General features: G+C 35.1%; 1 protein-coding gene across 4 annotated transcripts in view; it reads right to left on the bottom strand.

Annotated features, from left to right (window-relative positions):
- ARL13B (ADP-ribosylation factor-like 13B) overlaps window positions 1-16878 on the bottom strand; it is a 75995-nt gene that overhangs the window by 5987 nt on the left and 53130 nt on the right. For all 4 annotated transcript variants that reach the window (XM_011927606.1, XM_011927608.1, XM_011927609.1 and 1 more), the window contains 4 exons: window positions 10690-10795; window positions 9355-9557; window positions 6453-6561; window positions 2882-3107 (listed from right to left, as the gene is read on the bottom strand). In XM_011927606.1, the coding sequence (XP_011782996.1) occupies window positions 2882-3107; window positions 6453-6561; window positions 9355-9557; window positions 10690-10795 (644 nt within the window). The remainder of the gene's footprint in view (window positions 1-2881; window positions 3108-6452; window positions 6562-9354; window positions 9558-10689; window positions 10796-16878) is intronic.

The following is a 16878-nucleotide window of genomic DNA, read 5'->3' as shown; positions in this document are numbered from 1 at the left end:
CAAATGTGTACTTGCATTTACTAAGAATATATTTTTTAAGTGATAGCTTATTGAATGAATGAATGGCCAATGAATATGATACAAACAGCCAAAATTCTACATTTGAATTTCTGAGAGGTTTTTCAGAATACAAAAAAAATGTCATATGAAACAAATATAATTGTCTAATTGCAAGAGTTTCCATGAAATTCATAATAATCTGGGAAAATAAGCTACTCATTACTGTGTCACTCAGTATATTTGATTTTTTTCAGTGGAATATGTAGAATGATTCTAGGTATAAACAGTCCAAAAATAATCCCTTGAAATGTGACATAAAGGGCCCTAAACAAATCTAAACATGTTACTTATTTAAAATAACCCCTACAAGGCTACGCACGGCAGCTCACACCTGTAATCCTAGCACTTTGGGAGGTTGAAGTAGGACGAATGCGAGAGCCCAGGAGTCAAGAGAATGGTCTGGGCAACATAACGAGACCGCATCTCTATGGAAAAAAATAAAAAGCATGGCTTTGTTTTCATGTGCCTGTAGTCCCAAGTATTCAGGAGGCTAAGGCAGAAGAATCATTTGGGCCCTGGAGTTCGAGGCTACAGTGAGCGTGATTGTGACATTGCCACCCAGCTTTGGTGACAGAGTGAGACACTAGACATCATCTCAAAAAAAAAAAAAAAAAAAATCAAATAAATAAGTAAAAAAATTAAATAACTCCTAAAGAAGGTAGGCCCAATACAATATAAACATGTAACCAAAATCACATTAGAACTAGCAGAATTGAATGTGTTCTTTCTCAAAAAAATTATTTACATATTGTAACTTAAACACATATAAACACTTTAAGGAAATCTATGTTAATGTATAAATTTTAATAGGGTAAACTAGGATGACACAGTAGTTAACTAAATTTAGAACATCAGTGTTACTGCAATTTTTTTTTCTCACTCTCCGCTCAGGCTGGAGTGCAGTGGTGCAATCTTGGCTCACTGCAACCTCCACCTCCCAGGTTCAAGTGATTCTTGCATCTCAGGCTCCAGAGTAGCTGGGATTGAAGGCATGTGCCACTACACCCCGCTAATTTTTGTATTTTTTTGTAGAAACGGGCTTTTGCCATGTTGCACAGACTGGTTTTGAACTCCTGACCCAGTGATGTGCACTCCTTGGCTTCCCAAAGTGCTGAGATTACAGGTGTAAGCCACCCTGCCCAGCTGATGTAACTGCAATATTTCAAAATTGCCGCGCGTGTATGTGTGTGTGTGTGTGTGTGTGTGTGTGTGTGTGCAATGTACTTTCTAAATGGGAATTATCTGTAACAAAATATATACATTATCTGTGAAGCCTACAAAACAAAAAATACAATCACAGAAACAAATTATTATTCTAAAAAAATTAGTATTGTTTGAAACATTTCATTTCATATAAAAACAAATAGGTCTTTGTACAATTAAAGTGGCAAGCCTAACAAATGGAAGAATAGATTCACAAGATGTGGAAGAATACAACCACCAAATGGTACTTTAGGGCAGGCAGTAGTTCAGGGTCATGGAAAAGCACAGGATGTGGATCAGATGATCTGGACTGGGGTCTCAGCTTACACAGACAGGATATATGATCTTAAGTTACTCAACCTCTTCAAGTCCCTGGTTTCTTCATTTATATAATGGCATACTATATCCCTGGGATTGCTATGTTAAATAACAAAATATTATGTTGAATAATGTAGCGCATCCAAAGGCATGTTTTAAAGTATAAAATATATTAGTTATTATTACAGTTACATGATTTACTATCTGAGATCTCCCTGTGCTATATTTTCAAATCATTTGCCAAAATTACTTTGCTCTTTAACAAGCAGAAGAGAACTATTTAGAAACTTAGAGACCACCGTAATAGGTCTAATTCCTTTTTAACTCGGCTGACAGTTATATGGGTATAAATATGACTGCCCTAACTTCCCAACTGACAAAAAGTATAACTTTCAAATCTAATATTTTCATCCAGCAAAATATCCATGTTAGCTAATCTGTATCTCAGGAATTGAAATCTTATTTTCATAAGCCCGGTGATACTATAAAAATGTCTTATAAATAAAGAAGCCATATTAATAACTAAAAATGTCAAGGAAGCAACAATCATAGAGCATCTCTCATGTGGCTGACACTGCTAGGAGTAGAGTTATTTTCTAAGTAACCCTAAAAGTCTTGTGAATAAAGGCAATGTTTATCTGCATTTTAGAGATGAAGAAACTAAAGAATGTTATATAACTTAACATATATCTAGTAGATAAGAGAGTCAAGATTCTATCCCAAGTTGTCTGATTCCAAATGCAGGCTATATCCCTACCATACCAAAAATCATGAACGTTCTGTAATATAACATAGCCAGTCAGAAAAAGAAAAGCAATTATGAGTTGAAGATTTTTTATATTAAAATAAGAGAAAAATGGCTACTTGACAAGACGTTTTAAAAATGTTCTACTGATTATGTTTGCAACCTACAGCAATAGCCAGTCAATAAAGGAAATGATGCTGGTGTAGCATTTATGAGCCTTAAAAAACAAACAAAAAAACTTAAGATGTTAAATTTATTCCAAGAATTCTTCAGAGCTATGCTGTATCCCAAATTTATGAAAATAAAATTAAAAATGGAATTTTCTGCTGAAATCCTTATAAGTTACAAAGGACCACATTTTAAGTCATCATGGAAAAACATGTTAGGAACAAACTGGCTGAATAATAAAAGACCTTGAGAAAATCATGGTAAATATGGCATTGAAGACAGAAAAATATTGCAGTACTCGTTTATAAAAATAAACATAAAAAATGAGATGAAGTGTAAGTTTTATTTATATATACATAAGATAATTACTTTAAATAACTAGATTACCTGATTCCAACGATGGCCGGTCTGTCTCATCTTCATTCTCTAACTGCTGTGTTAATGCCTCCTTATAATTTTCTACTAGTCCAAATTCATTATTTTTTTGGCCATTGTCATTAACCTGGCCTTCTGTCTCTATTTGCTCATGCTCCATTTTATGTTTCAGGTGGCAGCCATCATTGTCTTTCTCCATTTTTTGCTTTTTTTTCTCTCTTTCAAGTTTTCTTTCATTCTAACAAAAAATAAAATACATTATCTTTACTATGATGGTTTTATCTAAGATAGTTTTAAGGGAGAAATCAAATACCTTAACAGCATTCTGTAACTTCAAGGACACTGTGAGATTCCTATTTTAAAAATGATTTCATGAATACATCATTAAAAGATGCCAAATGTCAAACCTTCAGTAAACACAGAACGTATAACGAAAGAAAACAAATATTACCAGTAATTCCACAAACTAGAGATGACTACTATTCATCTGTATTATTCGGTATATAATCTGTTCAGTATATAATCACTAAGAGATGATTTTCTCTGCCAACCCCCACATGTACATACACACATCCTGTACAGACATACATTACCCAGAAACATACATAAATGTATGTATCTATATATACATTTACAAATACATATAGATTATGTATTTGTTTAAACAAAAAAGAAAGTTTTTATTGAAGAACATACATTTCTTTCCATGCCAATGAATATACGAAGTGCTTAGAACAGTGCCTTACACATAGTAAATGCTACATAAATATTAGCTACAATTATATTCAATTATATTATTATGTTGAATGTGTATAGCATACCAATTCTGTATCAATGAACAAATAATTTATTTCCAATTTTTCACTATTCTAAAAAATCAAATCATCCTAATAGCTTTTTTTTTTTTTTTTTTATTAAATTGCTAACAGTAGAACTGTTGAGTCAGTGGGTAGGCAAATTTAAAAATGTCACATATAGTCACAAACTTCCCTTCAGAAAAACTGAATCAATGTACACCCCAGGCAAAGGGTTGGGACAGTGATTTTTTTTCTACATCATATTCAATACCACATATCATGATTGACCTTTTACATCTCTGTCATATTAATATATATTTTTATCTTAGTGTTATTTTCATTTGAGTTTAAGCTAAAATTTTTATTGCTAGCAAAAATGAACTATTATTGACTTTTTTTTTTCTTTTTTTTGAGACGGAGTCTTGCTCTGTCGCCCGGGCTGGAGTGCAGTGGTGCGATCTCAGCTCACTCCGCCCCGCCAGGTTTAAGCAATTCTCTGCCTCAGTCTCTGGAGTAGCTGCGATTACAGGCATGTGCCACCACATCTGGCTAATTTTTTGTATTTTTAGTAGAGACGGGGTTTCATCATCTTGGCCAGGCTGGTCTTGAACTCCTGACCTCGTGATCCACCCACGTTGGCCTCCCAAAGTGCTGGGATTACAGGCATGAGCCACCACGCCCAGCCACTTATTGACATTTTAAATGTTTTTTTTAGGAAACTGTCTTTGGTAACCGAATGCCCACTTTTCTATTAGATTCTCATTATTTTCATAGTAATTTGTAAGAGTTATTTTGTGCATACGTGTCACTAGGACTAGCCACAGAGCCTCATGAGACTATGCGTTCTATTTTTCACTAGACTTTATTTCCTTTTTGCTTTTTATCTTTGTAGAATAGCTCTTCTAAAATTGGGTAATATAAGATCTATCTGCCTTTTTCCTTTATGATTTGTGGCTTGATTGTCCTGCTTTGAAATGTTTTCCTCCTCCAAGCACATATAAAGACTTAACTATATTATCTACTAGTAACTTGAAGACTTTCACTTTTTAAAACATATTTAAATTTTTGATACTTTTGGAATTTAACTGGGTATACAATATTCAATCATTTTCGTTTTTCTAAATGATTAAGTTGTTCTATTATTCTTTTCTCTCAGATTTGAAATGTTATCTTTATCTTTTACTAAAATGCTCATACATAATTAGGTTTATTACTATTTGTTCCATTGATCTGTCTGTCTCTTCTAGAACCAATACCTTCCAATATCTCACCATTTTAATTATCCGCAGTAATAATCAAAAAAATGTTAGGTGCTTCTGTACCAAGAAACATGCTAAAAAAGTTTTGTGGGGAAAAAAAGAAAATCGGTATGTTTAAAAAAAGAATATATATATATATAGCTAATTTGTTTTTATTTCTTTACTGGCCATCTTCTTGAAATTATTATAGTTTCAAAGCATAAGTGTACTTTCCCCATGCCACTTATTAATTTGGGAACTTCCTGTATGTGATATACTATGTCGTACACCACTATTATTCACTTCTATACATTGTGGAAAATACGGTGCTGGGAGAAGCACTAGAGCCTTCTACATAATTTATACCCATGGTACTATAAAATAATTAGCCATTATTTATAAAGCAAGCCTTATTATACACAGAGAATAATTGATGTTTCAAAGTAAAAAGCACAACTTGACCTCTCTCAATATTTTTAAAAAACATAAAACAAAACTTGACAAATATAATATCTGATAGAATGGAGACAAAACAATAGCTCATGCTATTAAGATGGTCTTACTATAATTAGAAAAGCACATATTTAGGGTGAATGCAATGAGGTTAATGAAAGATTGAATACAATTAAACCTCCTGGTATCCAAGCAACTTAAAAACAAATGTCTCATATTACCAACTATTTTGCAAAATAAAACAATACCAAAACTATCCAATCATCTTCTTACCTGCGGAGCTGCCTCCCTCCTCAGTAGCAGCCCCAAGGAAATTTAAACAATCATCCACCTTTCCAGATGAGCACCTGTGTGGAAGGAGGTAGTGACAGAGGAAGAGGAATGGGGAATACACAGGCAGGACCAGGACGTCAGCCTAAGGTTTAGGAAGCACTGCCTCAGAAGAGGCATGGCTGCTGCCAGCCATAAAAGCAGAGCCAATGCAAACTCTGGACATGAGCAGAAAATGAAAACAAAGACACAGATACACATATGCACACACACACACAACCCCGTAACTTCTTCATAATTAAAATCTACAAATTAATGTTGATAAAATTTCTGATTTAAAATGGAAATAAATGATGTTCAGATATAGGAGAATTTATTGCAGTTTCAAACATCCTTAAGTATCCTGGAAAAACAGAAAATTGTTTATGTACTCTAATGCATTCTAAATAAATATTACAAATGGGCAGTAACAGCAATACAGAAACACAGAAAATGTAAATAAGAGTAAATATATTATTACTATATGAAATAAATGACAAAATAGATTTATCAACACAGCAACTACAATAATTGCTACAGTCAACTTTTATTTATTGTCATTTAATTCTGAAGTCATATTCCCCCTTTTACACTAGATTCAAAGGTAATTTAAGAGTAAGACAAAGCAGTAAACCTTTCATCAGTCTCTCATCTCCAATTTCTTATAGAAATAATCTCTCTGAAGAAACACTTCTGTTTCCCTGCCTGCTTTCCCAACTTTCCATCTTCTTTTCCAAGTTCCAACTTAACTTAAGATACAAAAATTACATTTGCCATCATTCATACCTCAATGATTACAGATGCTATTGGCTGGAAAGGATTCGTTGGTTCTGGGTCCAATTCAGCCAGACTACCGGTTCCATCGAGTTCAGCCTGCTCTTGTTCATTTTGTTTTCTATTGTTCGAGGAAAAATAATTGAAATTACCTTTGAGAAAAGGCTGAACCATGTTTAAAAAAACTGCAATCGGTATAAGGCTATTACATGTAGCAATTTAAATATCTAGACACGGTTTTCAATTACTGAGAGCATTTCAAAAATCCTTATGCAGGCAAGAGGCTTCTTCCCCACTATGTAAAGACTAATCACTTCAATTTTTTAAAATGCTGATAAAAATGACATTTCTTAAAACCGACTTCTTAATATCAACAGTGCAATTATTCTTCCATGTGCCAAGGGTATTACTGATCAACTTATTAATTACCCTCCAAAATCAATGCTGTCCTCTTTACTGGTGTTAACAAATAGTAATTATTCTTATTAACTCTTTTCTTAAGGGCCAAGTCTTCTTTATAAAACTAGGAAAACATTCCTTCAACTCAATCTATGTTTTTACTTCTGCATAAACATGTTTCTTGTTTAGTATAAAAGAATAAAAGACTAGAATATCTATAGTTTGATTCTATAGAAGTATATGACAGAGTAGTAATATAAAATATTTTATCAAGTTGTATATCATATTTCAACTAGATAACTTCCATAATAGTGTTGAGTGGCTATAAAAATAAGTTACTGTATGTATCATTCAGATTAAATAAGTATTTCCATATTAGTTACCACTGAACATTTACTATCTCTGTGATTTATACTTAATGTTGTTACATATATGATGAGTAATGTTATTAAGATGAGCAGCTGGCCGGGCACCGTGGCTCACGCCTGTAATCCCAGCACTTTGGGAGGCTGAGGCGGGTGGATCACGCGGTCAGGAGTTTGAGACCAGCCTAATTGACATGGTGAAACCCTGTCTCAACTGAAAATACAAAATTAGCTGGGTGTGGTGGCACATGCCTGTTATCCCAATTACTCAGGAGGCTGAGGCCGGAGAATCGCTTGAACCCGGGAGATGGAGGTTGCAGTAGGCTGAGATTGTGCTGTTGCACTCCAGCCTGGGCAACAAAAGCAAAATTCCGTCTCAAAAAAAAAAGATGAGCAGCCAAAAACCAAAAAAAAAAAAAGAAATATAAATATTGTGGATTTTTAACTGGACTGTAAGTACGGTATAGCAATGTAAATGTTCATTACCATAATATTTACTAGCTGTGTTGTAGATGGAAATACATATCCTTTTATTATGAACCTAGGAAGCCAAGATTTGGAGATTTGCAATTTACTACTTCTGTGACTTTGGACCTGGATCTTTGAGCCTTAGCTTTCCCACAAATGTGAATAAAAATAACCACTTCAGAGAGCTGTTTCAAGGGTCAGATAAAGTAATACATGAGAGACCACTCTGTGAATGAATTTTCTCACAAGATAGTCATTGTTATCAATGTTATTCATTAGTAAACAAATTCAGGAATACAGTATTAATATATTATTTTTACTTGGCATGTGTTACTGTTTTTCAAACACTACAAATGACTATCGGAACCAATTAGATTGGATTTAGTGAAGTAAAAGGTTGTTTTTCATCACTCGTCTCCGAATGTCAATTTACTTTTAATTATGGAATACTGGCCAACAGGAGGGGTCTCCTCAAGAGGAGAGGTCTCAGACCACAATGGCATGGATAAGGAGAAAGAAAGGGTGAGGAGCACTGACAAAGCCTGCCATGACATGATCTAGAATATCATTACGGAAAAGGCAAAAACATTTAAAAAGTTACTAACATTAGATTTCTTTTATGCAACTCAATTTTTTTGTTGCTTCTATTTTTATTTTCTTAGTGGAGGAAAAGGAGTTTTCACATAAGTATGGCCATATATTTAATTTTTATAAATATTATATATAAAAGGTATACTTACATGCATGATTGGTTGTACTGAGCTTTATATGATAAAAATAGACACTAAGAAAAAAACAGATTCTCACAGGAACTAAAACCTTGTATCAACAGCTGTCAAAATCATTCACTCTAATCTGTTTTTCATATAAAGAGATCCCTGATGAATGACATATTCATATTATTGAGCACTTGGGGATAGAGAGTCATTTCTATAAATATTTCTTTAAGTCCTATCGATGAATTAAATGAAAAATATCAGTTATCAGAGGATTGCCTTCACAGTATAAGAAAGCTCCTCATAATGGGGTCACCAAGGGTAGTAGGTCACCAAAGGTAGTAGGTTCTTGGCTACAATTATGTTAAGCTACACAGAAGGCCAGATAAAGCAACTCTGGATCAGATTTTGCTTGAGTTGAATGATCCTCTATCAGCTCACCTTCTATCCTTGCTGAAACTAAAAAGGTTCCTCAGTCTCAACGTTATTGACATATTAAGCCTGATAATTCTTTGTTGTGGGAGACTGTCCTGTTTGTCATAGGTCGTTCAGCTGCATCCCTGGCCTCTACCCAATAGATGCCGAGTAGTACTCCACCCCTCCCCCTACTGGTGAAAACTAAAAATGTCTCCAGACACTGCCAAATGTTAAAAACTACCCTGTGCATTGAGAATCACTGCACTAAAGATACCCATAAGAAATCAGAGATAAAAATTCAAAACTCTGGAAGGCAATGGTTACATAAGGAGTAAATTTAACTACTATACAATCTCCAGAAAATTAGGAATCTACCTAATTTCTATACCAAACTTGTATAGAAAAAGATCCATAGAAATACAAAATTTACCTAGTGTCTTCCTTCATATAGAAAGAAGAAACTGAACAGATAAAACTAACAACTAATTCATCAAATTCTTATGTTTTTGATTCTTCAAATGCACCGTGGTGCGAAATTAATCTACTTACCTTTCTTCTCGTAATTTTCGCACTCGTTCAGCTCTTTCTTGTTTCTCTTGTTCCTCAAGAGCACGCTGTTCTGTTGTATCTTTTTGGATGCGTTCATTTAAGGCATCAAAGTCTCTTGCAATAACATGTAGCAGCCAAAAAAGGCCTTTTTTAATGGACTTGTCAATTTTCTTTCCATACCCCGAGATTGCTGAACATGGTTCCTAAAACAGAAATTTATTTGACTAAAAGATTAAAAGGTCTCCACACAAATCTATTCATAAACCATTAAGTATAATTAATGGCAAATCAAAATTAAGCTATTTAAGTTAACGATATGAAGCATCTGCTTATTTAACTTCCAAAACATACTATTGCCATGATTATTAACATTAGTATATAGGACTTAAAATATTTTACAGATAACATCTGTACACTATGTGAGATATTATAAAGAGGGTGATAGTGCCACTTACAATATTAGAAGAAAAAATTTAATTGCCATAAAAAGCACCTCTATTTATTAAAAATTCCAGGAAGTTTTAATTCCTTATACTAAAATCTACGGCAGTAAACATCCATAAGATTGACAGGCTAATGTTTTTTGAAACCAAAATAAATTATTAAATCCACTGTCGATCTTCCTTACGACTGTATGACATCTCTCCTGATATGATTTATCTTTTCTTTTTCTGTTTTTTAGAGACAGTGTCTCATTCTGTTGCCCAAGCTGGAGTGCAGTGGCTGGATTAGAACTCACTGCAGCCTCAACCTCCCAGGCTCCAGTGGTCTTCCCACCCCAGCCCCCTCAAGCAGCTGGGACTACAGGCACACACCACCACACCAGCTAGTTTTTGTATTTTTTGTAGAGCTAGGGTCTCACTATGTTGCCTAGGCTGGTCCGAAACTCCTGGGCTCAAGCAATCTGCCCCCTTCAGCCTCCCAAAGTGCTGGGATTATAGGCATGAGCCACCATGCCCAGCAATATAATTTTTCAAAATTATTTATGAATCTCTCATATGTTTAAATGTTATATTTACACTTTTCTTTCCCATTACAAATGTCATACTATGATGTGTTGGCACAGTGCACAGATCCTATCAGCAATATCTTAAAATGCAAATGGGAAGCTCCTTGAAATCATGGAGAGATGGTTCATGGAAATGACAATGAAACAGACAACAAATATTATGGTATTAAGTTATATCAACAGAAAAGTGGGAGTGTGATTTCATAGGTTACAAAAAATTCTTTGAAAAGATTGCCTTTTAACTGCTATCACTTTTATAAAAACCAAGTTATACTAAACCTATTTGAAAGGACAAAAAATTAAAATTAAAAAAAAAAAAACCTTACTATCTGACACAGGCACTTGTGCTCATTGACCAATTTTTCCAGAGATAGACATTCAATGACATCAGCTTCTCCTAATGCTCCTTCTTTATCTTGTTTGTTTGCCAACCTAAAAGATAAATAAAGTACTTTTATGCAGCATATACATAATTGGATGGAAACTTAAAGATATTCTGACCACATTCTTCTTTTTTTTTTTTTGAGACTGAGTCTCACTCTGTTACCCAGGCTGGAGTACAGAGGTGCAATCTTAGCTCACTGCAACCTCCGCCCCCCAGGTTCAAGTGATTCTCCTATCTCAGCCTCCAGAGTAGCTGGGACTACAGGTGTGTGCCACCACGCGTGGCTAATTTTTTGTGTTTTTAGTAGAAACTGGGTTTCGCCATTTTGGCCAGGCTGGTCTTGAACTCTTGCCCTCAAGTGATCTGCCAACTTCAGTCTCTCAAAGTGCTGGGATTACAGAAGTCAGCCACCATGCCTGGCCTGACCACATTCTTTGATTCCCAAGTTTTAAATCTACTGATTACAGAACACACTAGTTTCTTAAAATGTTTTAGTACCAATTTTGTCATTTTTCCTTTATTATTGCTAAAACAGTTTGTAACTACTGGCCTATAAAAGGAAAAGCAAATAAAGAGAAGTGTCAAGAAAACAAACAACAGATCAATATGCCAACAATAAAGCTACAAAACAGAAAAAGAAGAGGACTAATTTCCCCAGGTCACATCCATAAATTATATTCTTACCTTCTTAAAATACAAACCGTAATGTTTTAAATGCCCAAATATTTATTCTGAATTTGTAATATTCGAGCTTATCTACAATTATAATGTGTGAATGTATCCACATAAATGTACAATTTACTGAAGACCCAAGGCCACTTCTAATTGACTTGGCAAAGCACTGGGAATTAAAAAAAAAAAAAAATTGTACTCAATTAGAGACAAACTGGACACCGACAAAATGAAAAAACAAAATATTCTACAGAAAAACAGGATTTACCACAATATAACACTATTTAATTATAAAACACAGATTTAAAAGTTTAATAAAATACTGCCTTGCTCAAAGTTTGACAGACTCTTTAAGTTAAAAAAAAAAAAAAACATTAAGTACATAGACTAAGACGAACCCCTTAGAAATTATCCAAACTGTGTCATTCTTGCTTATCTACATAACTTCTTTTTTGTATTTCCCAAATTACCATTAAATCTACATACCTTCTGTTTTGCTGCCTAAGTCACATTACTTCACCCAGATATTAAAAAATCATTATTACCACGATACCACTATTACACCTAACAAAATTAACAGTAAGTCTTCAATATTACTTGATTTACTCAATATTCTCCAGTATCATTTTACAAGCGTTATGTTTAAATTCAGAGCCAATATACATTACTTATCACTTACCTCTTTTTGAATCCATATTACACCTGCCCTCCCCGCTACCACCCCCACAACTCTTTTCCTCCCATGATATTTATTTGTAATTTTTCTTTAGAATTTCCCATATTTGGGATTTGGCTAATACCTTCCTTATACACTTATTTAACATACCTATCCTATATTTCCCTTATCTGGTGGTAAGAAGCTGGATGAGTTTCAGATGAAATCTTTTTGGCAAGCGTATTTCGTAGGTGGTGCTTGTATTCAGGGAGGCATATAATATCACTTTTATATAATGTCCTGTTTTAGTGGTATAAAATTATTGGATTTACATTTAGCCTGATCCATCCAAAATAAAGTTCTTGATTAATCTTTCACTTAATGATTTTAGCAGCCATTGATGACCTTTACTTAATTCTATTATTTTACCAAAGTTTATGAAACAGTAACTTTTCTAGTTCCATATTCCTTCTGCATTTACTAGCAGGGTTCTTGCTAAAAAAAAGCTTTCACCTACTACTTGGTTGACTCTTAAAACTCACAAAGTCAAGATAAACGTTTGATCCCTTGCCCTTATTTCCTAATTGTCAAAATAATGCACTGATGTCATAGCAACCTCTGAAGGTGATCAGGTTGATTTAAAAAAAAAAAATCCTATACATTTAAGGATTACTAGTGCAGTTTTGTTATGTAAACGTATTGCATAGTGGTGATATATTGCATAGTGGTGAGGTCTGGGCTTTCAGTGTAACCATAAGCTTAATAATGTGCATTGTACACATTAATTTCTCATCTCTAACTCCCCTTCCACCCTCCCACCCGTCTCAGTCTCCAATGTCTATTAATCCACACTCCATGTCAATGTGCACACATTATTTAACTTCCACTTATAAGTGAGAACATGCTATATTTAACTGTTCCTGAATTATTTCACTTCAAAAAATGACCCCCAGCTCCATCCACGTTGCTGGAAAAAACATGTTTTTTAAATAGTTGCGTAGTATTCCATTGTATGTATGTACAAAACACACATACACACATTTTCTTTAATCATCCATGGAAGGACATTTACGTTGACTTCGTATCTTTGCTACTGTGAATAATGCTGTGATAAACATCCGAGCTCAGATACCTTTTCTTGTATAATAATTTCTTTTCCTTTGGATAGGTACCCAGTAGTGAGGCTGCAAGACTGAATGGTAGTTCTTTTTTTAGTTCTTTAAGAAATCTCCATACTGGCCGGGGGCGGTGGTTTACACCTGTAATCCCAGCACTTTGGGAGGCCGAGGTGGGCGGATCACAAGGTCAGGAGAGCGAGACAATCCTGGCTAACACGGTGAAACCCTGTCTCTACTAAAAACACAAAAAATTAGCCGGGCGTGGTGGTGGGCGCCTGTAGTCCCGGCTACTCGGGAGACAGAGGCAGAAGAATGGCGTGAACCTGGGAGGCGGAGCTTGCAGCGAGCGGAGATCACACCACTGCACTCCAGCCTGAGCGACAGAGCGAGACTCTGTCTCAAAAAAAAAAAAAAAACAAAATTTCCGTATTGTTTTCCATAGTGATTGTACTAATTTACATTCCAAGAATGTACAAGCATTCCCTTTTCTACAGGAACATCTCGCGAACATCTGCTATTTTTTAACTTTTTCGTAACAGCTAAAACTTCTGAATGGTGTGAGATGGTATTTCATTGTGGTTTTAATCTGCATTTCTCTGATTAGGGATATTGAGCATTTTTTCATATGCTTCTTGGCCATCTGTGTGTCTTCTTTTGAAAAATGACTATTCATGTCTTTTGCACATTTTTAATGGGGTTTTTTGTTTTGTGTTGTTGTTGATTTCTTTGTAAATTTTCAATATTAGTCCCCTTTAGGATGAATAGTTTGCAAATATTTTCCCTCATTCTGCAGGCTGTTTGCTCCGTTGATTACTTCTTTTGCTGTGCAGAAGTTTTTGCTTAATAATTAAGTCCCATTTGTCTATTCCTAGTTTTGTTGCTTTTGCTTTTGAGGTCTTAGTCATGAATTCTTTGCCTAGACCAATGTCCAGAAGAGTTTCATCAAAGTTTTCTTCTAGTATTTTTCAGGTCTTACCGGTAAGTCTTTAATCCACCTGAGTTAATTTTTGTAGATGGTGGGAGACAGGATTCCAGTTTCATTCTCCTGCATACGGCAATGCACTTTTCCCAGCATCATTGTACCCATCATCTGGATTCTCTATTCTTTTCCACTGATCTATTCATATATTTTTACACCAGTACCATGCTACTTTGGTTACAGTAACCTTGTAGTACAATTTAAAGTCAGATAAGATGATGCCTCCAGCTTTGTTCTTTTTGCTTAGGGCTGCTTTGGCTATTTGGGCTTTTTGGTGCTTTTTCTTATTTTGAGAGGCATCATTATGAACTAATTTGTTTCAGTTATTGCTCTTTTTAAGGCTCAAAGGTACCCATTTTGAGGCAGTGGGAGTCCCCTTCAGGTCAGCTCTTGGACCCTTTTGGTACAACTCCAACAGTCTTTGATATCTTCTTTGTGTTCCACTATCAAACAAGGTTCCAGACTTGCAATCATCTATTTCCCTAAGAAGTCTTGATCTTTTCAGTGGAAAATGACATTTTAAAGACCAAAACCTAGGAGTTATAGATATACATTTGCTATTGACTTGCTACTGCTTCTAGGCCCTTTCAGTGCACAAAGCTAGGAAATAGAAAAAAAAATCTAATCATGCATTCATGCTGATTTTTTTCATTTCAAATCAACTACCAAGTTTTACTGAGCTTCTTAAATCTTGTTTTTGTTTATTTCTTTGAGACAGGGTCTCACTCTGTTGCCCAGGCTGAAGTGCAGAGGTGTGATATCAGCCTCTACCTCCCAGGCTCGAGCCATCCTCCCACCTCAGCCTCCCAAGTAGCTGGGACTATAGGCGCATACCACTATGCCCAGCTAGTGTTCGAATGTGTTTTTTTTTTTTTTTTTTTTTTTTAGCAGAGATGGGGTTTCACTATGTTCCCCAGTCTGGTCTCAAACTCCTAGGCTCAAACAATCCTCCTGCCTCAGCCTCCTAAAATACTGGGATTACAAGCATGAGCCACTGTGCCCAGCCTTAGATCTTATTTGTATCTCTTTTTACTTATGCTGAAAACTACAGTTTCTAATAATATTATTTGTTTTATCCAACTATATATAGGAATTTCAACATAATAATATCAATACTTTTACTAAAGATAAGACTACTAAGTGCAGGTTAACATACCTTTGTGGTGATTTTTGTCTCTACGCTATGTCCCACTAGAGATGTAGAGTCAATAATACTGCATTAAAATTACTTAAAACAATACTTCCCTGTGTAGTTTTGCCATCACCTAGATATACACCTAGGTTCATTTCTTTCTAGGTGCTTTTGCATTTTACAGATAGTTTGTGTATTTAAGATTTAATTTCTAAAATATTTATATTGGCCAGGTGTCGTGGCTCACGCCTGTAATCTCAGCACTTTTGGGAGGCCGAGGCGGGTGGATCATTTGTCAGGGGTTTGAGACCAGCTTGGCCAACATGGTGAAACCCTATCTTTACTGAAAATAGAGGAGAGAAAAAAAAAAAAAAATGAGCCAGGTGTGGTGGTGCGCACCTGTAATCCCAGCTACTCGGGAGGCTGAGGCATGAGAATTTCTTGAACCCAGAAGGCAGAGGTTGCAGTGAGACGAGATTGTGCCACTGAGATTGTGCCACTGCACTCCAGCCTGGGTGACAGAGTGAGACCCTGTCTCAAAAAATAAAAATAAAAAAAAATGTATATGGTTCTAAATTCAGAATTATAAAAACCAGGTACAATCAGAAGAACTATTTGCCATCTCTTTGCCTTTTCCTTCCCTTCTCCTATAGGTAACCATTTTCATTCGTGTTTAGTTCATCTTCCCATTATTTCTTTTTGAAAATATAAACAAGCATATGGAGAAAATGGTATTTTAAGGACCATAATTTGGGCACTATGGATATTCAATGCTATTGACTGTTTATGTATTTGTGTATATATACAATATTTATATCTACCCTTCCTTTCTTCCTAAAAGTTAGCATATTACATATATATATTCTTACCGCAGCATGCTTTTTTTAACAGAAAAGTAAATTTTGAAAGTACCGTGAAGCAGTATAACAAAATCTTCATTACTTTTTATAATTGCAAGATGTTTCATCATTTACTCAGACAGTTCTATGCTGAAGGACTTTTGTGTTTCCCGTGTATTGTTTTTACAAAGAGTGCTATAAAAAGTAAGTGTGCAAAGGAGTTATTTCTTATTTTGAGTACAGATTCCAGGAAGTAGAACTATTAAAACAAAGAATAAATATAAATGTGATTGCCCAGGTGTGGTGGCTCCATCTATAATCCCAGAACTTTGGGAGGCTGAGGCAGGTGGATCACCTGAGGTCAGGAGTTCGAGACCAGCCTGGCAAACATGGTGAAACCCCATTTCTACAAAAAAATTAGCTGGGTGTGGTGGCAGGCGCCTGTAATCCCAGCTACTCAGGGGCTTCAGGCAGCAGAATTGCTTGAACCCAGGAGGCGGAGGTTGCAGTGAGTCAAGATCATACCACTGCACTCCAGCCTGGGCTACAAGAAATGAGACTCCTTCTCAAAAAAAAAAAAAAAAAAAAGTGTGTATATATATATGATTTTGATAGATACAGGAATGCCCTTCTTGCCCTCAAACAGTAACAAGTCAGGTAGAAAAAATGGGTCTGAAATTTGGTAGTACAAGAGAGATTTTCATTTCTAATTCTTCCTATAAACATTTTCCTCTG

The sequence above is a fragment of the Colobus angolensis genome, unplaced genomic scaffold, assembly GCF_000951035.1.
Source record: "Colobus angolensis palliatus isolate OR3802 unplaced genomic scaffold, Cang.pa_1.0 Scaffold73, whole genome shotgun sequence".
Lineage (NCBI taxonomy): Eukaryota > Metazoa > Chordata > Mammalia > Primates > Cercopithecidae > Colobus > Colobus angolensis.
Note: the sequence above shows the minus strand (reverse complement) of the source record. Positions and strands in the feature narration are given on the sequence as shown.